The 27,629-nt window shown below is 41.6% G+C and overlaps 2 protein-coding genes across 5 annotated transcripts in view; both read left to right on the top strand.

Moving 5' to 3' along the window:
* The window catches only part of myoz2b (myozenin 2b), a 13,463-nt gene extending 11,735 nt beyond the window's left edge, over positions 1-1,728 (top strand). For both annotated transcript variants that reach the window (XM_052137337.1, XM_052137338.1), the window contains one exon: positions 1-1,728. This exon is cut by the window's left edge and continues 210 nt beyond it. In XM_052137337.1, the coding sequence (XP_051993297.1) occupies positions 1-16 (16 nt within the window). In that variant the 3' untranslated portion in view covers positions 17-1,728.
* Positions 1,729-1,881: 153 nt separating this feature from the next.
* usp53b (ubiquitin specific peptidase 53b) overlaps positions 1,882-27,629 on the top strand; it is a 35,468-nt gene continuing 9,720 nt past the window's right edge. For 2 of the 3 annotated variants that reach the window (XM_052137278.1, XM_052137279.1), the window contains exons 1-14: positions 1,882-4,215; positions 8,948-9,633; positions 9,872-9,964; positions 10,452-10,586; positions 12,310-12,423; positions 12,592-12,674; positions 14,656-14,761; positions 15,473-15,619; positions 16,155-16,304; positions 16,392-16,560; positions 21,043-21,156; positions 21,270-21,392; positions 24,896-25,547; positions 25,631-25,695. In XM_052137278.1, the coding sequence (XP_051993238.1) occupies positions 9,457-9,633; positions 9,872-9,964; positions 10,452-10,586; positions 12,310-12,423; positions 12,592-12,674; positions 14,656-14,761; positions 15,473-15,619; positions 16,155-16,304; positions 16,392-16,560; positions 21,043-21,156; positions 21,270-21,392; positions 24,896-25,547; positions 25,631-25,695 (2,128 nt within the window). In that variant the 5' untranslated portion in view covers positions 1,882-4,215; positions 8,948-9,456. The remainder of the gene's footprint in view (positions 4,216-8,947; positions 9,634-9,871; positions 9,965-10,451; positions 10,587-12,309; positions 12,424-12,591; positions 12,675-14,655; positions 14,762-15,472; positions 15,620-16,154; positions 16,305-16,391; positions 16,561-21,042; positions 21,157-21,269; positions 21,393-24,895; positions 25,548-25,630; positions 25,696-27,629) is intronic. The other variant, XM_052137280.1, reaches the window with a different exon arrangement.

Below are 27,629 nucleotides of genomic sequence, written 5' to 3'. Positions count from 1 at the left end.
GTCTGAAGATCTGTAACAGGGATTCCACACCTTCCTTTCCCCTAATCCCAAACTGCCTGATTGTGGTAGAGGGTATGGTAGTTGTCATCTAAAGCTACTGATTGTAGAACAGCTTTGTGTTTTATTTCTTTTCTTTGTATGTTAAACTAAATTTGTGACTGCTGATCTTGGAACAGCCCTTTCCACATATCATTTTAGAGTGGATGCCTCTGAGGATCAGAAATTAAAGGGGCAGTTCACCCAAAAATGTAAATTCTCTCATCATTTATTCACCCTCATGCCATCCCAGATGTGTGTGACTTTCTTTCTGCAGAACACTAATGAAGATTTTTAGAAGAATATTTCAGCTCTGTAGGTTCATACAATGCAAGTGAATGGTGACCAGAACTTTGAAGCTCCAAGAATCACATAAAGTCAGCATAAAAGTAATCCATAAGTCTCCAGTGGTTTAATCCATGTCTTCAGAAGTGATACGATAGGTGTGGGTGAGAAACAGATCAATATTTAAGTCCTTTATTTACTATAAATCTCCACTTTCACTTTCACATTCTTCTTCTTGTGTTTTTGACAATTCACATCTTCGTGCATGTCACCACCAACTGGGCAGGGAGGAGAATTTAATATTAAATATTGACACCTACTGTATCATATAACTTCTGAAGATGTGATTTAACCACTGGATTACTTTTATGCTGCCTTTATGTGCATTTTGGAGCTTCAAAATTTTGGCACCCATTCACTTGCATTGTATGAAGCTACAGAGCTGAAATATTCTTCTAAAAATCTTCATTTGTGTTCTGTTGAAGAAAGAAAGTCACACATCTGAGATAGCATGAGGGCGAGTAAATGATGAGAAAATATTAATTTATGGGTGAACTGTCCCTTTAAGGATCAAGCGAGTATGTGAGGCAGCATTCATAATCATCATCAGAATTAATAAAAACATTGCATTGCAACTGATAGGCAAAATAGTTCTGTTTAAGAATATCGCCAAACAATCATGACAACTTTATGTTTAATAATTAAATAATTCTTTAATATTTTAAGTAACAGACTTTGATGAACATCAAAAGCAAAAGCGTAAATTAATTATGAATATGCAACCTTTATTAATAACGTATTTATTTTTGTCCTAGACTCTAACCGTACAATATTTGCAACATGCATCTAAACCAATAAGCATATAGAGAGTATAAGTATATACTGTAGGTGTGTGTGTGTGTGTGTTTTATTTTATTAATTATTTTGAGTGCAATGACTTAATCTAGTGATGATTCAGGGTGTGGCAGAGGTTTATTTTATGCATGGTCATACTGTGAAACATAACCAGTTTCTGAACATTGTCTTGAACAACGTTCAATAATATGTTCAGTACAGCATCAAATAATATTGAGGTTATAATTCTTTACTTTGTGATGAAACAATGTTGTGCTCTTCACTACGGTTAAGGCTCCATCACAAAAACTCACTATCTTTTAGATATTTACAGTCAAACCTGAAATCAAATTTATAAGGATGGATCAAACGGTGGAAACAGACATGTAAATATAACTTGATGAGTGCCTGAACATCCTGTTTGTACTGTAAAAATCCCTACGTTTATTTGTATTCTTCCTCTTTTGGCGAATGTTTCAGATTATATTCATATTGTTTGAACCTTTCATTTAATTGTACTCGCAATAAGTAGTGTACCACCAACACTGTGCAATAAAATGCATATGAATGTCAGACCGTTTGTACCATTCAGCAGCATAAACATTGTGTTTCCATTTGAATGAATACGATTTTATTAGCAAGCTGCTAAATAAACGCCTTAAATGGTTCAATTTCATAAAGAGATGAATAATGCATCATTTAGAAAAAGTGTTTTGGCCACCGTCTGCAGCTTTCAGCATACCCAATCATCATCATCCAAAACAGTCTCTGAAATAAACTGTATCAGTTACACTCTGAGATGTAGCGCACAAACAGGTCCTCTGACACTGGCTATATTTACAGGAGCCTTGAATTTGACACTTTCTGTGCTACAGTTTCAACAAACACAGACACTTCCAGACAGTCAGCTAATGGTTCCACTGGCTGCCTCCTTTGAGCTCTTTCTCTTGGGTGATGTGATGTCATCAGTGCATGTGTGCTCACAGATGTGCATTATAGCTGATGGAATATTCTTATATTCTTCTGTATTCTCGGTGACAGAAATGTTCACAGATCAGATGCTCAGGCAGTTCATGCATGCAGCTAATTATAGCCAATAAAATATAGATCAAATATCAGGCTCATATCAGATTAGGGGGTACATTAACTAAGAGCAGTGCACTGTTCTTCAAAACACAGAAAGGAAAGGGCAAAAAGTATCTGTCTGTGTCTATTACTGTCACACAGGTCAGTGGATAACACCACTTCTATCAGGAAGACTCGCAGACTTGAGTGAAATTTAAGATGACATTTATTTGATAGATGTAAAATAGGAAGTAAAGTCTCTCTCTTTGGCGTAGTGAAAAACGGGGAGTCTGGCGGCCCGAAGAAGTTGTACTCAGAACCGTCATATCCTGCCGGAGATAGGAGGCAGGGGTGAGGAGCCTACCCCCGTGCAGGACGGGGCTCAACAGGTGGTAGTGGGGTGGAGGAGGTTGCCATGTTAGCACACTGAAACAGCAATGTGATAGATTGTGAGCAGACTTACATGTGATTGGCTAGGAGTTACCCAGCTAATGGTGCGATGATGTACAGCTGGATGGAGTGGTGGTGGCGTAGTGGGCTAAAGCACATAACTGGTAATCAGAAGGTTGCTGGTTCGACCCCCCCCCCCCAGCCACCACCATTGTGTCCTTGAGCAAGGCCCTTAAATCCAGGTTGATCCCTGTAATAAGTGCAGTAAATGTAGTTGCAAATGTAACTAGCTGCTAATCTTCCCGCTAGAACTACGCTGCGCTTACATTGGAAGTACTATATTTTAAAAGGGGAAATATCCTGGTAACTAATCATCTTTACAACAAATGTTTCACCAGTTCTTTGTTACTGGTGTTGTTCCTAAATAGCAAAATGAGCTTTAGATGTGAACTTTTAGTTCTGTATTGTGACAATTACAAAATGTTCATGAAGGGAGGTGTTCCTCAAGCTCTCTTAGAGCAAAGTAACACATTTTGTCATCTTTGAATCATATTTTGCGTGTGTTATTTTGTTGCAGAATCGAGTGCAAAATAAAGGATGATTAATTGTTGCATGAGTTCTCAGTACTCATACATGTCCTGGTCTAGTGTAAAGACAATTTGCCGAGCATTTCTATCATTACTGGTAGCCTACATGTAAAATATGATATAATGATATAGTTTAATAGTAATATTAATATTAATACAGCCTAATAATTATATAATATTTGAATATTAATAAAATCTCAGGTACAAATATTTGTAATATGTCTTATTGAGTATGGAGTATATGTGCCACAATTCTGCATGTGCAAAATTACATTTTGAGTGCACAAAAACGTTCTGCACGTGCAAGATGAAAATTTGAGTGCATAGAAAATTATTTCGCACACGCTTTGTAAAGCAATGCAGCTTCTTGCAAGGATAAATTCATTTTGAGCAAACGAAAATCAATTCTGCATAAAGTTTTTTTTTCATAAAGTTTATTTGAATGTGAATTTGCACAGAATTGTGACATGTTGCTTTTCCCCCTACCCACTGTGCGTGCGAAATTTAAATATCATCTTGCGCGCGCAGAGCATTTTTGTGCGCTAAAACTCAAATTTAGCGCGCGCGGAATTGTGACACAAATATAACTCCATATATCGGCAGCAAGCATGATGCACAAACATGCCAAATCAGTCGTGAGGCTATGACTGAATCCACGCCCTCTAAGCACGCGGATTGTTTTTGTGGAGTGTAGCAGTATATGAGGGGCGGAGACTTCAGATCATCACAATAATCTCTAGCTCAGGATCTGAAAGGATAAATCCTCATGTCGGTGTATGTGGAGCTGGAATACAGACAGACACACGGACTCAGTGCTGCTGTCTTGTTGTTTTTAGGCCTGTAGGAGGATCTTTAATCACATGGATTTACTGTGCTTGATGACACAATGAGCAATGAAGGATTCCAACAGCAAGTAACTTGAGCTGGACGCACGGAATGAACTCTCAGATATCTATGTATACGGATGAACACCCTTACAAAAGCAGGATTTCATCACCAGTATACTAGACACGTGTAGGTGAGCTGTGTTTCATTATTGATGAATGTGTCTCAAAACCTAGTGAGCTGTTTGCCTCGACAGCATTTAGCCGTAGGCTCGAACGCGCATAATGATGCCCAAAACTGCGGCATAGCGGATCACCGGATGCGCTTGCGCAGTGACAGGTGTAACGGCACGCTGAGAAGCGCAGTTCTGCTTTTGTTTATCATCTCGTTTGATACAAATACCGATAAATGACAATATCAGAATGACTTCTATTGCATACCTATTAAAGGGAGTTTCTCACAGGCTATATAGGCTACCAGAGAGTGAAGAATTGAACGCACATTCTGATGCGTCTTAAAACGATCTGATAAGATGTTTATGTTAACATTATAACAAGTCTATTTTGACTGTTGGAAAAAGTTGCTTCAGTTTTTAATTTTGTTTAACACACACACCACACACACACACACACACATATACACCGATGAGCCACAACATTAAAACCACCTGCCTAATATTGTGTTGGTCACCCTCATGCCGCCAAAACAGTGCCAACCTGCATCTCAGTGTCATTATCTAATCAGCCAATCGTGTTGTAGCAGTGCAGTGCATAGAATCATGCAGATACGGGTCAGGAACTTCAGTTAATGTTCACATCAACCATCAGAATGGGGAAAAATGTGATGTCAAGTGATTTGGAGCGTTGGCATGATTGTTGGTGCCAGACGGGCGCTGGTTTGAGTATTTCTGGGATTTGCACACACAACAGTCTCTAGAATTTACTCCGAATGGTGCCAAAAACAAAAAACATCCCGTGAGCGGCAGTTCTTGTTGATGAGAGAGGTGAACAGAGAATGGACAGACTGGTTTGAACTGACAAAGTCTTCGGTATCTCAGATAACCACTCTGTATAATTGTGATGAGAAGAATAACATCTCTGAATGCTGTTCTGACATGCAGGTTGGTGCCGTTTTGGTGGCACGAGGAGGACCTACACAACATATGCAGGTGGTTTTAATGTTGTGGCTGATCAGTGTATATACATACATACACACTATAACCACAAGTACAACAATTCGATATTGTCCTGTGTGCTCTAATGGCTCATGATTTATTGCTGCAGTGCAGTTTGATAAGCCTGTGCGACTTAATCGTACATGTCAATGCTTTAGTCAAGAACGAGCTACACTGTAGCACATCATTCAAATACTTGTTAGAACCAAACAGATTAGCCAGAAACATCTTTCTTCTTATGTTGCAACGTGAAGAGTCTTTTGTTTCATGCTGTTGCAAATTCTACACATTTCCACCGATGAAGGGCTTCATTCAGCATCATTGCTGCAGCTGCCTATAGCCCATAATCTTCATGCGGTAGCCATGGCAATGGTCCAGCATTTACAGTAATATACTGCGACACTGCGGTAACAAGTTCCACATTCATGCTGACCCTGGACACGTAGGCTGTAGGTAGAGGATTGTGTAGGATCTAAAATGTAATTTTTGACTTTTATCAGGTTAGATGATTTGTGTCAGCACTGAAATGTCAAGCATCAATCATCGTCCATGTTTAATGAGTTGGAACAATGTAACAGTACAAGCAGTACATCAGTATTTATGTTTTGTCTCTTGAACATTTTCCTACTTTAGAAACTTATTAAAAAATACTGCAATTTCTAAACACAGATGTTCTGTATGAATTTAATATAATTCTGTCATATAAATATTCCATCACTAAAAATGTTAAGTTTGGTTGTTGTCTGTCATTTATCTTTGTTCTTGCTTATTCCAGGAAGTCCTTAATTAAAGATGATTCATTCTCACATCTGTCTGAATACAAACATTACTCTTCCAATATGTAACTAATCTGATTACAATTGTTTAATTAAGTTTGGATCAAATTTAGTGCAATTTAATTATAAGTATTGATTTTTGTAATCTGATTTTGTAATCTAGATTGCATGTAATCTGTTACTTCCCAGCACTGTATGCTAAAATTTTAAAAGGCTTTTCATTTTTGCCATTCTGTGGTGCATATTTAAGCCTGTCGCTTTCACATCTGATGCAAAACATTAAAGGGACAGTTCACCCGAAAATGAAAATTCTGTCATCATTTATCTATATAAAAGTAAGCCATACGACTCCAGTGGTTTAATCCATGTCTTCTGAAGAGATATGATAGGTGTGGGTGTGAAAAAGAACAATATTTAAGTCCTTTTTTTTTGCTAGGAATTATTTTCCCGGCCCAGTAGGGGGCGATATGCATGAAGAATGTGAATCACCAAAATCAGAAGAAGAAGAATGTGAAAGTGATCTGTTTCTGACCCACACCTATCATATCACTTCAGAAGACATGCATTAAACCACTGGAGTCTTATGGATTACTTTTATATAGATAAATGATGACAGAATTTTCATTTTCGGGTGAACTGTCCCTTTAATGTTTTGCATCAGATGTGAAAGCGACAAGCTTAAATATGCACCACAGAATGGCAAAAATGAAAAGCCTTTTAAAATTGTATGTGCATTTATGTGCTTTTTGGAGCTTAAAAGTTCTGGTCACCATTCACTTGCATTGTATGGACCTACAGAGCTGAAATATTCTTCTAAACATTTTAATTTGTGTTCTGCAGAAGAAAGAAAGTCACACACATTTGGGATGACATGAGGGTGAATAAATGATGAGACAGTTAAACATTTTTGGGTGAACCGTCCCTTTAATTTCCATATTCATACCTGAAATGTGACTTTTGAAGAGGCTGTTTTTTTTTACAAACTAAATTGCAAACAAATTAAGGAGTCAAACTACTCTAAAGATGTGTTCTTACATAATGCAGCAATTTGTTAGCAGCGTATGTCTTATTTTTACAATATTAAAACACAGCAGCTTACATTTTTTACATTTGATGTATGATTGGAAATTCCAGAGGGAACCGATGGCAAATTAGCCTAATGGGACGTCCTACAAATTGACGTCATGACTGAACAGCTCTATAGTGCCAAGTATGATCTAAAACCCAAGAAATGGGTATAATCTGTAAATCTTGCTTTCCATTTAAAAGTTGCTGTTAGTCGTCTAGAACGTCCACAAGACTTGGCCGTTGAATAAGACATGCCCCCTGTTTCTAAAGACACACACACACACACATACACACACACACACACACGCACACACACACACACACACACACACACACACACACACACACACACACACACACACACACACACACACACACATATACGCTTCGAGACATTTATAATCAGAGATGGAGCTGGGAAGCACCCAAACATTTAATCTGACCATGCACAGACACTAGGACTCGCAAGACACTCAACAAATGGACAACTCTCATACCGATGCTGTCAGCTTCCTTTTGCCCATATTGGGGCAGGCCTGTGAACACGCAGACTGATTGACAAGCAGAAAGTGCTACAAAGTCTTCTAATTGGCTAAATAAAGAATCTTACAGCCTAGCGCTGTCACAGAGACAGGTGTGATATTTCCTGTCATCTATTACAGTGATATCTGACAGGTAATAGGGATGTTTTCTGTGTCATTTCATACAAAAAAAAATCTCTTGCAGCACCTTTAAAGGAATATTCCGGATTCAACACAAGTTAAGCTCAATCGACAGCATTTGTCATATAATGTTTATAACCACAAAATAATAATAATAACTAGATAGGTACATTTCCTGAAGAAAATGTGAGTGGCGCTTGCCGTGGCAAAACTCGTCAAATAGCATTTTCTAACTTGTTGCTAAGCACTAAAATAATGGTCATAGAATGTTGCTAGCATGTGTTTTTCATGATGGTAGCATGTAGGTGTTATGTTTGTGTTAGCATGATGTTAGCACGTTTTTAGAATGATTTAGCACTTGTTTAGGCGATGCTAACATGAGTTAGCATGATGCTAGCACGTTTTTAGCATGTTTTAACACTTCGCTAGGTGATGTTAGCATGTGTTAGCATAAACTAGCACGTTTTTAGCATGTTTTAGCACTTGTTTAGGCAATGCTAACATGTGTTAGCATGATGCTAGCACGTTTTTAGCATGTTTTAGCACTTCGCTAGGGGATTCTAGCATGTGTTAGCATGATGCTAACATGTTTTTAGCATGTTTTAGCACTTCGCTAGGCGATGCTAGCATGTGTTGCCTTTGGCAAGCACCACTAATAATTAAAAAAATTAGACTGTTCCCTCTTCTTTAAAAAAAGCACAAATGTGTGTTCCAGTGAGACACTCACAATGGAAGTCAATGAGGACATTTTTGGAGGTTTAAATGCAGAAATGTGATAATGTAATAAAAGCACTTACATTAATTCTCCTGTTAAAATTCTAATGTATTATTTGAGCTGTAAAGTTGTTTAAATGGTCATTTTTAGGATTTAGGGTTTGCTGACATAACATCGTCATGGCAACAAAGTTGTAAAATTGTCTATAACTTCACACAGATGCGGTTAGTAAGTGATTTTCTGACAGTAACATACATATTGTTTATGTCTTGTGTCTATACTTTTGAAACAGTATTTTAATGTTTACAGTTTAAACCCCATTGACTTCCATTGGAAGTGTCTCACTGGAACACACATTTGTGCTTTTTAAGGAGGGACGAGTCCAAACACATTTTTGTGGTAATCAATATTATGCCACAAATGCTGTCGATTGAGCTTCATTGGTATTGAACCCGGAATATTCCTTTAACAACATTGATTTTCTCTTTTCAAATCTCTCAACCCATCTCTCTCTCTGTGTGTCTCTGCAGGTCTTCCAGTGTTTTACTGTAGTGCCTGTCCTGAGCAGTCCATATGGATGACCCCCTTAAATGACCTCCATTAGAAATGCTGAGAAGAGTAATGGATTTACTTCTCCGATCTGCATCATTCCTCTCATTGCCAGTGTGCCTGGATGCCGATGAGTTTCCACAAACAGAAGAGACGGAGTGTGATCATCGTCATAGTAACTGCAGGACTGATGAAGCAATGTGGCTAGACGTCACATGTTCACGTTAAATCAAGAGCCTCTGGTTTGAACGATTCAATCATATCTCAATGTTGTGCTGTCAAATCCTGCACGTCGAAAAACATCCAGTGAGTTATAAACATTTTGCTCAGATTGTTTTGCCTGTAAGCGACTGTGAGGTTGGTCTGTTTGTCAGGTACAAGGACTGCTGGGCACTAATGTTGCCAAAGACATAAACGTCAACCTCAAGTTGCTTGAGTAATTGACTCTGGCTGCTTGCTGGAGTGCTGGAGAGGGCCAGGCTTCAACCTCATGGCATGGGTCAAACTGTTTAAAAAGCCTGGAGGCCACATGGCGGGTACCGGTGCCTGGAGCGGGACGGGGCTGGGCAAGTCCTACCAGCCGGGCAGCATGATATCTCTCGCCCTAACCAAAGGTCTTCTGAATGAGCCAGGCCAAAATAGCTGTTTCCTTAACAGTGCTGTGCAGGTGAGTGACATCATAGTAACTAAATATGTGGGTGGACAAAAAACGGAACATAAAAAAATGGTTTGGTAGGTACAGTAAAAGCTTTTGAGTCCAAAGCAATATGGTGGAAAAGCCCAGAGAAGGACAGTATTTGATTATTTGTGCTCTTATTGAAGAGGTTATTTAACGTTGCAGACGACAGATACAGGTGCACTGTGGCAGACGTACTGGACACAAACTAAAGACCAGTTTCTTACAGGTGCTTTGGCAGCTTGACATCTTCAGGAGGAGCCTACGACATCTCTCTGGCCATTTCTGTCTGGGGGATGCCTGTATTTTCTGTGCATTAAAGGTGTGTACATAAAGGTTTTGTCTAGTCCAACCTAGTCAACATTATTGGGCATCATTGGCACACTCCCACATTTTGGATATACACTAGCAAAATTATGGTTTCACCTCATTTTGACCCAAATTTGAAGCATTGCATGTGGTATTTTATTTAGGAATCAGCATTATTTAATTAATATGTGTTCCTTTGCCCAATATATTTGTGTGCTACATATTTCTTTGGTGCTTATTAGAGTATTGACTTATTATCTTGCTATGTGACAATGTTTGAATGAACTTTTAGCATTAGTTGAGTCTCGTGCGGTTAGGATGTTGTCTTCGTATACAGCTGCCCATGTAGACCGCAAACGGTCATCTGACTAGGTTTAGAGGCAAACAAACGTTTCTCAAGAAGCACTATATTGCATTTATGAACTACTGAAAGTGTCCAGTAGATTGAAGTCTGTGCATGTGATGTTTTTGGCACAATTTGTCTCTGTTTCTTTTTGCAGAGCATCTTCTGTCAGTTCCAGCAGAGTCGAGAGCGTGCTCTTCCGTCAGACACCCTGCGTCACGCTCTGGCCGAGACCTTTAAAGATGAGCAGCGCTTTCAGCTGGGCCTCATGGATGATGCCGCAGAGTGTTTTGTATGTCTATCTGTCTGTTAGTTTCCCCACCAGAGACTACTGCACCATTAGACATGTTGATTTAACGGTCTAATGCAAATGTTTCTCTTTTCAAAGGGGCTTGAAAAAAGCACAAGTGTGTGTTCCAGTGAGACACTTACAATGGAAGTCAATGGGGTTTAATCTGTAAACATTAACGTGACTCACTGATTCAAAAGTATAGACACAAGACATAAACAATATGTGTGTTAACATGATTTTACTGTCATTAAATCACTTACTGACCACATCTGTGGAAAGTTATAGACAATTTTACAACTTTGTATAAAGTTCTTTAACGATTTAAAGAACTTTATAGCTCAAATAATTCATGTGTTTTTTCAGAAGAATTAATGTGAATGCTTTTATAAAATTATAAGCTTTTAAACCATCCAAAAATTGGCCCCATTGACTTCCATTGTAAGTGTCTCACCGGAATAGAGATTTTGGCTTTTTTTAAAGATAAGGAGGGACGGGGGGTTTGGGTATCTCAGCGAGTAAAGACACTGACTATCACACCTGGAGTCACGAGTTTGAATTCTGGGCGTGCCGAGTGACTCCAGCCAGGTCTCCTTAGCAAACAAATTTGCCCGGTTGCTAGGGAGGGTCACATGGGGTAACCTCCTCGTGGTCGCTATAACGTGGTTCTCGCTCTCGGTGGGGCGTGTGGTGAGTCGGGTGTGGATGCCGCGGAGAATAGCGTGAAGCCTCCACATGCGCTACATCTCCATGGCAACGCACTCAACAAGTCACGTGATAAAATGTGAGTATTGACACTGACTGTCACACCTGGTGTCGCGAGTTTGAATCCAGGGCGTGCTGAGTGACTCCAGTCAGGTCTCCTTAGCAACCAAGTTGGCCCAGTTGCTAGGAAGGGTACAGTCACATGGGGTAACCTCCTTGTGGTTGCTATAACGTGGTTCTCGCTCACGGTGGGGCGTGTGGTGAGTTGTGCATGGATGCCGCGGAGAATAGCGTGAATCCTCCACACGCGCTACGTCTCCATGGTAACGTGCTCAACAAGTCATGTGATAAGATGCGTGGATTGACGGTCTCAGACGCGGAGGCAACTGAGATTCGTCTTCCGCCACCCGGATTGAGGCGAGTCACTGCCACCACGAGGACTTGGAGCACATTGGGAATCGGGCGTTCCAAATTGGGTAGAAAAAAGAAAAAAAGATGAGGAGGACTGTCACGCCTAGAGGTGTTCATGTTCATGTTTTGTGTCAATGTGTTTTATTATGTCATGTTATTTCCTGTTTCACCGTCATATGATCTTGTCATGTGATTCCCATTTTTCACGTGTCTTGTATTAGTCCTGTTATGTCATTGGTTCATAGTCATTGTCTTGTTATCTGGATTATAGTTCTGTCTGTTCATTGGCTGATGTTTGCCTTGTCCATGTATTTAAGTCTCGTGTTTCCTTTGTGTCAGGGTCAGGTATTGTTGGTGTACAGCATTCCATGTCTTTGTCTGGAAGAGCAATCTAATTTCTGTGGTTCATTAATTGCTTTATTTTTTGTTGTTGTTGTTTGGTGTTCTTTGACCCACTTTCTTTGGGATATGTTGATGTTGCTAATAATAACAATGGTTATGTTAAAAATATCATGAATTATGAGTCTCAGAATAACTCTAGACAGGAGTCAAGGGTCAACATAATCTCACTTATAATTGTTTTTTTTCTTCTGTACATTTTGGGAGACAGGAGAACATTCTCGAGAGAATACACCTGCACCTCGTTTCTGACTTGGCCTCAGAAATGTGTACTTCCAAATCATGCATCACCCACCAGAAGTTCGCCATGACTCTCTATGAGCAGGTACCGTGACTCGCTCGTGTCTTGTTATCGATAGAACTTACTGTAATAAGAGTCGTCTCAGTGCTGTTTCTGCTAATCTTTGTGAGGTGATACATTATAATTCATGCAGTGTGTGGTGGGTGGGTTAGACCTCACTCTATCCTCACAGTGGTTTCTTTCCCTGTGTAGTTTGTTTGTCGTAGTTGTGGAGCATCATCCGACCCTCTCCCCTTCACGGAGCTTGTGCACTACGTGTCCTCCACGGCCCTCTGGTGAGTGACATCATCTGGTCAGTCTTGTCCTGGAGAGGAAGTCTTCAATCTAGATGTTCTTTCATTTCTTTATATGAATGATGTCATTGTGAGGATCCAACTGACTTCATTTTAAACATCCCATATAAAAACATTATGTAATGCATTACAGTCACACTTACTGAGTAATACTGCTCTACTCCATGCATTTGCTGTGTACATTATGCTAATTACATGAATGTAACGTTAATGCATTTTACAGCATTTATTAATCTTGTTTAATGTTCATTTATAAATGTGTTAATGATTATTATTTAGTCATGGTAGTTCATTAGACATTAACTAATATTGACATACTGTATGCAACTTTTAATATGAAATATTTATTAGTGTCAGGCCCCATCAGGGCTGGACTGGTAATCTGGCATACCAGGCATTTTCCCGGTGGGCCGACGCACTTTGGGGCCGATCAGGGGTGGACTGGCATCAGGAGAACCGAGCGGGCCGTTATGAGCTAAAACGAGCCGGCGCGTTATACAGAACGGACCACAAAACAGCGGCACGATATGCAGAAAAGGCTAGCGAACACCCCTCATTTGGCTCCACTTTTGGGCCAGTTGCTATGTAAAATCCCAGGCCGATCTCTCTTCCCAGTTCTGCCCTGGGCCCCATCTCACACTGCCAGAGACTTTGTCGCTGCAGGTCGCCAGTGGCTGGCGGTTACGTCGCTAGTGGGCGTTCCAACTTCTGGTTGCCTAGTAACGTTTATATATGACATTCACGGATGTCATTCCATTGCTCTTGACAGCGAATCAGTTTTCTTGCTGCTAAAAACAAACATTTTGGAGGGAAAAGACTAAATATAAATGGAATCAGTACATAAAATGCTTTATATCAAAGATGAATGTGAAACAAGGCGTGCTGTTTCCCATAGCGGCTGTTTATCTGCGGCGAAAACGCAAACGCCGGTCTGTCTGGGTCCACAAAACCATTCAATCTCTGAGTACCACCGGCTGGTGCAGGAGCTGCGGCTGGATGAAGTCCGGTTCCAGCAGTACTTCAAGCTTGACGGGACCCAGTTTGATGAGCTGCAGAAGGTGAGTCCCCGGATCTTTCCGTTACTGCAGGAGCTGAGAGAGAGAAGGATCACGTGAGCTCTGCCGTCTTCTCTCCTATTGGCTGTCGCTCCCGTAAGTCGCTCTTCATTTGAATAAAGTTGAACTTGTCTCAACTTTGTTGCATCGCTGGACACGCCCACATCTGGTCGCCAACGGCCGTGACATCTCGTGTCGCCGGAAGTCGCTGTGCTCTCATTGAAAATGAATGGGATGGTGTCGCAGTCTCGCGCGATGTCGCTGGCGGTGTGAACGCAGCTTTATCTCAGTACTTAGATAGCACAGTTTAAAACATTTACACAAATAGGATGACATGGCAGCACGTTGGTACAAGAGGCTTTACAACATGTGCAAATGTGCAATATTTAAGGAAAAAAAAAATCTTGGGAATGCTAATTAGAATAGTGATGTATAGGCCAGCAAACCACTGTTAATAAACAGCGAGGCAACATACCACAGGACATTCAAAATGAAAATACTTCACATATATTGCACAGTACGCTTCATTGTTAGAAACCCTCATGTTAAACAGTATTAAGATCAGCTTTACCAGTACAACTCATCAAAATGAATTTACATGCACACAACTTAACAGTTTCAGCTTCTGTTAATTAATCATCAAATAATGATTAATAAATGCTGTAAAAGTATTGCTCATTGTTCTATCATGTTAACCTTTGCATTACCTGATGTTTACGTATTAAAATCTTATTGTAAAGTGTTACCAAACTTTTAACGCTGATAGATTTAGTATCTTAAAACTGCATTGACGGTTTAATGTAAACTAAGAGGAATCCAGCAATGTGTGCAAAACACAGTCTACTATCACAACTCTTAATACTAGTGACAGAAATGACTCCTCTTTGTGCTCTTTGCTCTTCTGTCAGTCAACAAGTGGAGCGCATCCTGGAGAAGACCGACAGACTGCGCTCTGACATGTTCGGGGAACTGCTGCAGGCGGCCAACACCATTGGAGATCTGCGCAATTGCCCTGTATTTCAGATTGTGTCTTCTAAAAAAAATGTTATGTTCAACATATGACAACACATTGTGTACTTGTACCACTTTAATGTATCAATTAGCCTAAATGACCTGTAGGTGTCAGATCTGATTAACCCTAAATGCATATGTGGATTCAAATGTAACCATTGCATCCAGTATTTTGGCTATATTTTCACACAAAGTCTGCTTTTCATCTGACATTTGAGAAATGCCTCCAGTAATGTGTCTTTGGTCATTTGTTTACATATTTAATTGAGCCCCTTGTGATGAGGAGGAGGGCGGGGCTGGGTCGGGCCCCGCCCCCAATCGGGCTAAACAGCCGATGAGATGGATAAATGCAGTGGGACGTGGCAGTTGGGGAGAGAGAGAGCCACATGCAGCTGCATTGCACTCTCTCTCTCTCTCTCTCCCGTACTGCCATGTCCCGCTACATTCAGGCCCCGCCCTCCTCCTCGTCACACCCCTTTTTCTACTTAAGTCGATTTTTTATTAATACTCCTCCTACTTTACATACACTAGACCAATCCCATTGTTTACAAACATTGGGGACACTATTGGTAGTTACACCCAAGGGCGTAGATTTGGCTTGAACATTGGGGGGTTGCAGCGTGAAGCATTTAACATGTTGTACTTGCTTGTTTTGATTATTGTGGTTAATATATATATTTTTCTTAATGTAAGTTAATCTGTGCTCTTTTGCAGAGCAACTGTGGTCAGAGTATCAAAATCAGACGCGTTTTGATGAACTGTCCAGAGATTGTCACCATTGGCTTTGTCTGGGACGCTGAACAGTCTGACCTGACTGAAGATGTCATTCGCTGTCTGGGCCCAAACCTCAATCTCTCGGGGGTAAGGTCAAATCTCTCTGCCTTTCATGAAATTATTTCCATGCAACATGCTTGCTATACTGTATCATTATATTGCATGTCCTTTTTTTTCAAACAAAACACTGCTTGAACACTGGGAGAGATGCATATACGCATTTAAACATGTATTATGCATTTTCACTCTAGTTAACATCGTCATTAAGCATGCATAAAACACATCAGATATGCACACATAGCATGACTTTAAATGTCACATGGCTGCTCGCTAGTATGTGTTGCTAAAGTCAGTCATCTCTCACAGATTCCCCTCTGTCAGACCTCCGTTTCCTCTTCAGCAGTCATTTGAGTGCTGGAGGCCAATATCACATCATGTCTGGCTCACTACACTAGAGGAGAGCATGGCACACCATGGCAAAGCCATACATCAATTTAAACTCCCTGAACTAAAGCAGTTTTACTAGAAATATACTGCAGACGTTCTGCTGTAGCTTACTGCTGTTGCTAGTTCAACACAATGCTTCAAAATATCTCTGACATATCTTTTATTCTTTCTTCAGCTGTTCTATAAAGTCACTGATGAAAATGCCAAGAAAAGAGATCTCCACCTGGTGGGAATGATCTGCTACTCTAATCGACATTATCTTGCATTCGCTTATCACAGCAAGTCTTCCAAGTGGATCTTTTTCGATGATGCAACCGTGAAAGAGGTATAACACTTGCATAATTGTAATATTTGTAAACATTGTGTTCAACCTCTTGTTCTGGACTGACATATGTTTGCATCAAATATCTAGATTGGCTCCAAGTGGAAGGATGTGGCGTCTAAATGTATCCGGGGTCATTTTCAGCCACTCCTCCTGTTCTATGCCAACCCGGATGGAACTGCAGTGTCCAATGAGGATGCCCCGAGACAGACCACCATGTGGTCCCATCATAACTTTCCCTTCAATGGAAATGGAACAGGTGAGACCGGTCCACATGATTGTGGTGGATTCAGATCATTAAAAAAAAACCTAATGTATCTCTTAAAGGGATAGCACACCCAAAAATGAAAATTCTCATATCATTTACGCACCCCCGTGCCATCCCAGATGTGTATGACTTTGTTTCTCGATCGCTTTTCTAAATCTCCACTTTCACTTTTACATCTGAAAGTCACATGTGGTGCCTGTTTAGTTTTACTTTTACATCTTAAAGTGAAAGATAAATTGGAGATTTACAGTAAAAAAGGACCTACACCTATCGTATCGCTTCTGAGGATGTGGATAAAACCACTGGAGTCTTATGGATTACTTTTATGCTGCCTTTATGTGCTTTCTAGAGCTTCAAATTTCTAGTCACCATTCACTTGCATTGCATGGAGCTGAAATATTCTTCTAAATATCGTAATTTGTGTTCTGCTGAAGAAACTAAGTCAAACACATCTGGGGTGGCATGAGGGTGAGGAAATGATGAGAGAATTTTCATTTTGGGGTGAACTGTCCCTTTAAAAAAATAGCTGTTTTTATTACACTAACACTTAAAAATACATTGTATAGTTTTATGCATGTATAAAGTTTGTGGCTGCGTACTTTGTGCTCTTGTTTCTTTCCCACAGTTTACAAAAAATATTTGATTCAAGCCATTTTTCTTCTAATCACAATTCTATTGAATTAGAGTTTAAGAGGGAACTTATACATAATGATAACATTTAAAGCACATAACAATGTAACAATTTTCATTTTCTGAACAATTATTGTATGGAAAATAGGAATAGACCACCATTCAACTAGGGACAGTTACATAAATTGTGCTTTTATCCATTACGATTTTCCATTTGTGCTCTATATCAACACAAATCCCAGTTTTCTGGTGAGCATTTGCTGGTTGAAGGAGTTGCACAGGTCTGAACTCGTACTGAGGACAGAGATTATCGCCCACACTCTCTCTCTGTCTCTCTCTCTCTCTCTCTCTCTCTGTCTTTTACTTCATCTCACCTAATCCTTTCCCTCTGGCCTCTTCATTGCACGTTTATTCTCTCGTCCCTTCTACCAATTGTCCCTCCATTTCTGCTTTCCTCTGACTGATGTGCTAAATGGATGTTCTCCCAAGGCTGTCATACTCGCAGACCCCTAGTGGAATGGGAAAGAATTCTTATTTTCCCATGAATATCTGTAAGTAGTGTGCTTTCCTTTTTGTCCCATCACTTTCCTTTTATTTCATTCTATTTGTCTAAACAGCTGACCACGGAAGGGACAGTTCCTCTTTTTAGTGTTAGCATGTACAGTGTGTCAGCTCAGAGCAGTTTATGCACGAGTAACTATTGCAGTTATGCAATATACTGCAATATATACGTTCACTCAAAAACCTTTGTGGGCCTGTTGTAGACCGTTCTTTTTGAGTTTGTTCCGCTGGTGCACCAGGAAACGAATTACACCAGTGTAACACCGGGAAACCGCATAATGCATAAAAATGCATAATACTTGGAAACGTGTTGTGTTTCCTTGTTTTCCGCTAGTGCATTTTGAAGGATGTGCCAGCTTGTTCCTCTGATCTCTGTTGAGCTCTGTGCTTTAAACTGTGTTGGCAACACTTCAGCTGAGCAGAACACTGATGCCCTCTCTGTAGTGATCAACTCAGCACCGCCGCTCCCTATAAGCAGACTATGCAGACTACGTAGGGCACCAACTCCCTAGGAGGGCACCGTCTTACTCTAGGAGGGCACCAGAAAGTCCACCGGCTGCCCTTACTCGCACGTTATACGTTATTCAAGGACCCGAAAGCACCTGCCACGTCCCACTGCATTTATCCATCTCCTCGGCTGTTTAGCCCGATTGGGGGCGGGGCCCGACCCAGCCCCGCCCTCCTCTTCATCACAAGGGGCTAAATTAAATATGAAAACTTCCTGTAGCCTGTGACAGGTGTGGTACAGCATGGCACCATCAATGCCAAGGTCATAGGTTCTGTACTTTTAATGTTAAAGTGTAAAGCTTGAATGCGCTGTTAGTTAGCGTCTGGCTAATGTCAAATATTGCTTTAAATTCAATGGATTTCCTATTTTGTTTTGGAGGTTTAATTTGAGCTAGATTTGTTTGATTTGATATATCTCTGCGTGCACACTGGCAGATCCATTTTGTTCTCCATCTGTGGGTGTGCTGTAATCCATGCACTTATTTATTTCCCAAACATCTGGTGCCGCTCAGAGCGTGTCCTACAGTATACACGCAGAGAGCACATAATGTGTGTCCTCTCTCTCTCTCTCCCAGCAGAGGTTTGCAGATGCAGAAGAGATGTAATGTGGTTCAGGAGGCTCTACCCGAAGCTGTTTGTTCAATTACAGATCACATTGGTTTATCAGATTACTTAACTCATTGTCCTCTGGATGCAATAGAGAAGTTATTTGCAATGGAGTGTCTCAGCAAATACAGTGTGGACCGTGTGCTAAGTCCACAAGAGGGCACAACGGAACTGTGTAGCACTGTGCTATATAGTTTTATTGCGAAGAACATGCCCATTTTAAACCGTATTGCATCAAATTTAAGGCTCAAATAATTATAGATACATTTTATACAATAATAATAATAATACAGAAAATTTTAATGCATTACATTCATTTAAAGCATTAAAATAGACAATACAAAAAGTGGCTTTAGAATGGAATATATTGTTTATTTGCATATTATCGAACATAAGCTGATCATAAGTTCACAGCAATCCATTTTGCATTTGAATTCGTCAATCAGTCCGAGATATATCATGAGGGCTTGACCAGGGCTGGACTGGGAATATAAATCGGCCCCGGGATTTACATGGCAACTGTCGCTGTCCTTTTCTGCATATCGCGGCGCCATTCTGTGGTCCGTTCTGCATAACGTGGCGGCTCATTTTAGCGTATCGCGGCCCAGTCGGCACGTTTCGCTGCCGACCCACCGGCCCGCTCGGTTCTCCCGATGACCAGTCCGCCCCTGATCGCCCCCAAAGTGCGTCGGCCCACCGGGAAAATGCCGGTTTGCCAGATTACCAATCCAGCCCTGGGCTTGACGCGTCATTGACACCCTTTTTGGGATGTGTCAAGTGAAATTAACTTGGTTTCAAACTTGGTAAAAACACTTCTGTCAGGAAGACACGCAGGCTTGAGTGAAGTTTGAGATGCCATTTATTTGATAAATGTAAAACAGGAAGTAATGTCTCTCTCTTTGGCGTAGGCCCCGTCCGGCGGTCCGAGGGAGTTGTACACGGAACCGTCATGTCCTGCCTTAGACAGGGCTTAACTGGTGGTGGTGGGGTGGAGGAGGTTGCCTGTGTTAGCACTCTGAAACAGTAATGTGATGATTGTGAGCAGACTTATAAAGCAACGGCTTACATACGATTAGCAAGGAATTTCCCAGCCAATGATGTGATGATGTACAGCTGCTAGTCTTCCCGCTAGAACTACGCTGCGCTTCCATGTCTTGAGATCCCAGTGTTTGGATTTGTGCTCCATCAAGCTGTGTTTGAACGCAAGCACGTGTTCTCATCTCGTGTTGTCTGCCGACGGTAAGTGTGTTTCGCTAGCTGCCCCCCGGAGAACACAGGATGTACTCCAATCTTCAATTGCTCAGATATAAGGAATGTTCCTAATTAAGGTCCGGGCACACGATTAATTGCGTTATTTGGAATTGTCTTTGAAATAAATAAGATAATAGGTTTAATGATTAAAGAAAAGCTCCAATATACAGTGCTATGTTAACTTAGTGTTGCGCTGTATACCTGTGCCACGGCGGCGATACTACTGTGTTTTTGGTTAAATGCAGTTGTATCAATGCTAGTCATATTTCGGCTCAGACTCTGGGGACTATTCAAACAGGACAGGTCTCGAGACTCACTTTAACAATGGTCAAAGACGTTCGTCTAGCACATGTTTAATTACATATAAAGACTTTGGGAACTATGAGACGCTGGTAAGAGAGCAAGACGCAACAAACAATGACCTCAATGTCTGTGTCAATGCTTGCCACATATTTGATGGATATTCAAACTTCCAATTGTAATGTAACAGCCTTGGTGTGAATGTGATTTCAGCGCTGTGGCACAGGGAAAGATTTGCAGTGAATAGTTACTTTGTGGCTTCAGGAATATAGCACATACTGTAAGGATGCCCTACTTTTTATTGTGCTTTTTCTGAGCTCAGCTGAAAAGAGCAGATTGGACATTCTGCCAAATGTCTCCCTTTGTATATGACTGAAGCAAACACTGTCATGATGTCCATTTTTGGGTGAACTATTCCTTTAAAAATGCCACCGCTGCAAAAGTATGTCTTCACATTATTGCCATGTAGAGATTGAATACTTGTGCTTAGTTTACACTATTCAAATGTATGCAAATATTCTGGCATTAACCAATGTTGCAGAAGTGTGTTGTTGAGTTTGCTTCCACAAAAAGAGAACTTTGAGTTTAGCTGTGACTCCTTCTGTGTCTCTGTGACAGACGCTCATCTGTCAGGCTGTAAGAATCTTGACAGCGTGAGGGACGGGAGTCCTGGTTCCCAACAAACAAATCAGGGATCCCACAAAACAACAATGCCGTCATCAGCCAGTCGATGTAAGTTCTCGCCGGTTCATCTCATTACTGCAATTGCATTGAAAGCCATTCATATGACGAGAGTGAGAACTCATGTATTGATCCCATCGATATGTTTCTTTTGAATGTCCCAGTTAAAGTGCTTCCAGAGAATTCCAGGTTTCGAGAGTCTTTCAGAGAATTTTCTATCCGAGGAGGAGGGCAAAGGAGAGAGACTGAAAGAAGTTACCAAAGATCAGACTCTCTTCAACACAAATGTACAGAAAACACATCCATACAATGAAACACTGTAAATAAATGAGAATGACACGTTTATTTCATGCGTAATTCTTCATATTCTCATTAAATACGTTTCATCTCTATCTTAAAACATTTGTGTGTGCTGTAAGGTGGGTTTGCACTACACAGTGGTTCAGCTGTAGGATTGCCGAAATGACGAGGTACAATAAAATTATGCATTTCTAGAATATTACCAACAACAGAAATGAGCTAGAATAGAATCCACATGTATTTATATTATGTATATTACAATGTGTTAATTAGTCAATTTGGTGATGTTGATCAGCTCAGACACTTTGGCAGAATTAGCTCTAAATATTATTCATCGTTTTTAAATGCTATTGTTAAATGAGTCCAAAGACAATATAATCAAGTTAATAAATAAATTGCATTAGCCACGTCTTAGTGCTCCTAATTAATTCAGTTGTGATAAAAACCTGACATGTTCTTAATTGGAGCTTTTTTTTAATTTTTATTTTATCTCCTTTTCTCCCAATTTGGAACGCCCAATTCCCACTACTTAGTAGGTCCTCATGGTGGTGCGTTTACTCGCCTCAATCCGTGTGGCGGAGGACGAGTCTCAGTTGCCTCCGCTTCTGAGACCGTCAATCGGCGCATCTGATCACATGACTCATTGTGCATGACACCGCGGAGACTCACAGCATGTGGAGACTCATGCTACTCTCCACGATCCACACACAACTCACCACACGCCCCATTGAGAGAACCACATTATAGCGACCACGAGGAGGTTACCCCATGTGACTCCACCCTCCCTAGCAACCGGGACAATTTGGTTGCTAAGGAGACCTGACTGGAGTCACTCAGCACGCCCTGGATTCAAACGCGTGGCCCCAGTGGTGATAGTCAGCGTTGATACTCGCTGAGATACCCAGTCCCCTTAATCAGAGCTTTTTTAACTATATAATGGCACTTTTTCACTGCACGTTACGGTTGACTCGACTCTGCTCGCTTTAATTTTACCAGCTTAGCTTGCTTTTCCACTGCTGTTTAGTGCCGTGGGCGGGATTATAGGCTGATCGTCATAGTTGCGCTGCCTCTACTGCCATGAAATCATCTTAAACGTGACACAAAACGATAAACAATAGCACAAGCGCTAGCTGTTAGCTACTAGCTCATTGTGCTGCATAAAGCAGCTGTTCATGGTGATTTTACACAAGTGTAACAGTTAAATTGGCCTGGTTGTTTTTGAAGCTTTCCAGTAGCTGCTCAACTAAATAAAGTGAAGCTTTCCAGCAGAGTACAGAGTTAACATAACAAAACGTACCATCCCCCATCATGGACGAGTCCATGGCAACTTTTCCTCCCACTGCTTTCCTCTATCTTTTGCCATAGATAGAAAACCCCCAAAAAGTCAAGCTGTTCCGTGCAGTGTAAAATAGTGCTTAACTTTAGTAAGTGTTACTTTCCATGGCGATACTTTAATACATTTCTCTCACACTGGTATCTTCTTTAAAGCCTTTGCCATCTGAAAATAATGAAACTTTATAGTTAAAAAACCTTAAAACAGGGTCTGGGTATCTCAGCGAGTATTGCCGCTGACTATCACACCTGGAGTCGCGAGTTTGAATCCAGGGTGTGCTGAGTGACTCCAGCCAGATCTTCTTAGCAACCAAATTGGCCCGGTTGCTAGGAAAGGTAGAGTCACATGGGGTAACCTCCTCGTGGTGGTGATTAGTGGTTCTCTCAATGGGTTGTGTGGTGAGTTGTGCGTGGATGCCGCGGAGAATAGTGTGAAGCCTCCACATGCGCTACGTCTCCGCAGTAACGCGCTCAACAAGTCACGTGATAAGATGCACGGATTGACGGTCTCAGATGCGGAGGCAACTGAGATTCGTCCTCCGCCACCCGGATTGAGGCGAGTCACTACGCCACCACGAGGACTTGGAGCGCTTTGGGAACTGGCTGTTCCACATTGGGAAGAAAAACAAAAACATAAACTATAAAACGGTTCCTGTGCAGGGCGTTCACTCAATGTAATTTCCTAGCACTTGGTCTTCTGAAGCAAGAGAACGGCCGAGCATAAGCAAAAACTCAAGCAGCATAAAGTTGGCATTAATGATTGATTTACTGCTGCTGATAATTAACTTATAAATTTACTTTGAAACAAACCTCTTCAATTGGACGCCCCTCAGCCACGACAAAAAACAACAACGGATCTGCATAAATTCATAAGTGACTTTTTAAAAAAATTCAGAACAGCGTTTTAAGAGAAAAGGTAAGCAGTTTCCAAACAGCTAATGTTAATGTCCTCTCCACCTTGTCGGTAATGCAGTTCTCCAGTGCAGCGATTACTTATTAATAAATTAATTATCGAACCATCTTTGGTTGTCTTAAATTACTGATTTATTTTACCATGACAATAAAAATAACGTGTATTGTATGCAGGGTTGGACTGGTAATCTGGCATACCGGTTATTTTCCCAGTTGGCCGACGCAGTTTGGGTCGGATCAGGGGTGGACTGGCCATCGGGGGAACTGAGCGTGCCGGCGGGTCGGCCGCAGAACGGGCCGAATGGGCCACGATAAGCTAAAATGAGCCGCAGTGTTATACAGAACGTACCACAAAACGGCGCTGCGATATGCAGAAAAGGATAACAAACACCCCGCTCAACAACTTTTGGGCCAGTTGCCATGTAACATCCTGGGCTGATTTCTCTTCCCAGTCCAGCCATGATTGGATACATAGTCCATACCTTGGCATTTCTCTGTCGATGTTTTTAATTAATTTTGAAGTGACTGTCTCTATAAATAGCCTAGTCACGAGTCAGTGATTGTTTTTATTTAACCTCTAGAGGGTGCCGTTCAGAAACATAACTATTGGACACTATCGAAGTTGATTTTCGCCCCGATCGACCTCTACAAGAGACTACCTCTCAGATAAAGCATATCTTCTCTATTTTCAGTTGAAGGTGCACTTACTCTGACAGACGGAGCTTCTAAGGAGTACTAACACACAAAAAGATCATTTGTACTGGCTAAACTCCAGACAGGGCTGGACTGGTAATTTGGCATACCGGGCATTTTGGGCCAATCATGGGCGGACTGTCACCGAGCGAGCCGGATGGGTCGGCCACGAAAAGTGCCGAATTGGGCACGATAAGCCCCATTATGTAAACCCCCCCGCTCACAACATTCGGATCACCATCAACTCCCCCCACCCCACACTGCTCGACATGTTTTGGGCCAGCTGCCATGTCAAACCCCGGGCCGATTTCTCATCCCAGTCCAGCCCTGCCTCCAGATTAACAGCAAACCAGCTGTCCGAATTGAAAGAGGTTGCAGCAGCTTGTGTACAGTATATCTATTCCTATATTTAAAATCAGTGTTTACCTTTTGAAAAATGTATTTCATTTGGTTTCAATTCATTTTTTGGCTTATAACAACTGTTTGTAGAATAGGGTTTTGGTAGAATTTGTCAAAACCTTACCATTTGTTAAAACCAACTTTTTTTTTTTAGATTTAACATATCCTTGTTCATCATCTCCCCCCGAGAATGTTCTGAGGTCTCATTCTGACCAGAGGCAGACAACTCTGCCCTCACGAGCCTCTAGACCTGAGAATTCTTCAGCGCACCCTCGTGGATCTCTCCAGGACTCTCGTTCAATCCACGGAACGCCCAACAGTGCCAGCCGCCACATGGAATCATCATGCCTGACCCATCGTGGGTCCACAAATCTCCCAGAACGTAGTAAATCCAAGCCTTCATGGAGACCAGTGCGAGAAGTTCTGAACGTAGACAGCGTGCTGAGTGAACTGGAACGACGTCAGCAACAACAGTGCGGGAGTCCTCGATGCGTCCGCCGCTTCGGCCAGGAGAGAGGGCTGATGAAGGAGAAACAAAAAGGTCTGATGACAATTTACGAGGATGATGCACGGTTGGAGACGGAAAGTCAAAGCTCCCAGGAGTCTCATCGACAGATGATGGTGACAAGCTCTAAAAGCGGTGCTCATGTAGCACAGCGGAGTGAAAACTGGATGATCCAGAGGACAGAGTCGGGGTACGAGAGCAGTGATAGGTTAAGCAGTGGCTCCACCAATCCTGACTCGCCAGGTGTGGAGACCTTCACAGGCAAAGAACTCAGACCAAATCAAGACACGCAGCACCTCAGGTGAAGGAAATTTCAAGCAAAGATACACGTGCCATTTTTCTAACTTGGGATGCATTGGTATTGAACGAGCTCTGTTTCCTCAGGGATCATGGTCATAATAATCAAGGTGACTCAAAAATGGAGGCAGTGCGATCTCCAGTGTACCACAGTGAGTACTACCCATAAACACATCCCAATGGCAAGGACAGCTCTGGTTCTGATCTCTGGTTACGTTAAATGGGCCTCATTCATGAAACATTCGTGAATATATGAATTAGTTTAGGGTTATTTGCAGATTGCAATCCATCTGCATTATTTCAGCATCCTTGTTTAAAGAGCGTGTTTGATTTGGTTGAGTGGAATTTATGGTAAACATCTACGTTACCCATGGTCCAGCAGAGAACGCTTCACCAATCAGAGAACAGTCGGCAGATAACCTGAGAGCGACCGTCCTCTTCCATGATGCACTGTTAGTGATGTAGAGTCGGTCTCCCTTTACCCCTAAACTATTATTGAATTATATATATCGGAATATTTAGCAATAAACGTAAAATATGTTACATTTACATTTATGCATTTGGCAGACGCTTTTATCCAAAGTGACTTACAGTGATCTTATTACAGGGACAATCCCCCCGGAGCAACCTGGAGTTAAGTGTCTTACTCAAGGACACAATGGTGATGGCTGTGGGGATCAAACCAGCAACCTTCTGATTACCAGTTAAGTGCTTTAGCCCACTACGCCACCACCACTCCACTAATAACTCTATTCTCATAATCAACAACCTAAAATCAACAGTTTCCCATCGTTTTATATTCAATTACATATTTTGCAATGCCTCATGGGATTGTAGCTTGTGCCCTCATGAAAGACGGTAAGTACACAGCCTTGTACTTTTGTCTTTTCGTCGTAGTTTCAAATACTTTTATGCCTCAAAATGCCCCAGGACATGGAAATGATTGACAGATTGATAGCTCTTTCTCGATTCTGTGGGTGGTGGTGCATGGAGCGATTTGTCCGGTTAATTCCGATAACGAACGAGACTCTGGCATGCTAAATAGTTATACGGCCCCGTGCGGTCGGTGTCCAAATTCTTAGCGGGACAAGTGCCGTTCAGTCACGCGAGATGGAGCAATAAAAGGTCTGCGATGCCCTTAGATGTCCGGGGCTGCACGCGCGCCACAATGGGTGGATCAGCGTGTGTCTACCCTGAGCCGAGAGGCGCGGGTAACCCGCTGAACCCCACTCGTGGTCGGGACTGGGGATTGAAAATATTTCCCATCAACGAGAAATTCCCAGTAAACGTGGGTCATAAGTTCGCTTTGATTAAGTCCCTGCCCTTTGTACACACCGCCCGTCGCTACTACAGATTGGATGGTTTAGTGAGGTCCTCGGATCGGCCCCACCGGGGCTCCTCGCGGGCCTTGGCGGAGCACCGAGAAGACGATCAAACTTGATTATCTAGAGGAAGTAAAAGTGAATGGGGAAAATACGTCTGGAACCCAGATGCTGAAATGGGCGGGGCACTGTTGTGCTTTATTGTGTAAAAATAAGTACAATTTCGTGAATCCGAAAATGTACGTCAGAACGGCTTTACGAACAATTTACACAAAAATTAATTCTGCACGTGTTTCATGAATGATGCCCAATCTTTTTACCAATGTGACGAATGTGGAAAGATGTTTCAATCTAAAAACTGTAAAAACCAACCATTTTGTTGTAACCTTGACCATGGTTAAGGTAGTGGCGGCATAGTGGGCTAAATCACTTAACTGATAATCAGAAGGTTGCTGGTTCGATCCCCACAGTCACCACCATTGTGTCCTTGAGTAAGACACTTAACTCCAGGTTGCTCCGGGGGGATTGTCCCTGTAATAAGTGCTCTGTATAATACATTAGTACTCAGAAGGTTGCTGGTTTGATCCCCACAGTCACCACCATTGTGTCCTTGAGTAAGACACTTAACTCCAGGTTGCTCCGGGGGGATTGTCCCTGTAATAAGTGCTCTGTAAGTCACTTTGGATAAAAGCATCTGCCAAATGCATAAATGTAAATGTAAATGGTTAGCGCAGATGCTTTAGATATGTTGAGCCATTGAGGAG

The sequence above is a fragment of the Xyrauchen texanus genome, chromosome 11 (genome assembly GCF_025860055.1).
Source record: "Xyrauchen texanus isolate HMW12.3.18 chromosome 11, RBS_HiC_50CHRs, whole genome shotgun sequence".
NCBI lineage: Eukaryota > Metazoa > Chordata > Actinopteri > Cypriniformes > Catostomidae > Xyrauchen > Xyrauchen texanus.
The sequence above is the reverse complement of the archived record's forward strand: the minus strand, read 5'-3'. Positions and strand labels throughout refer to the sequence as shown.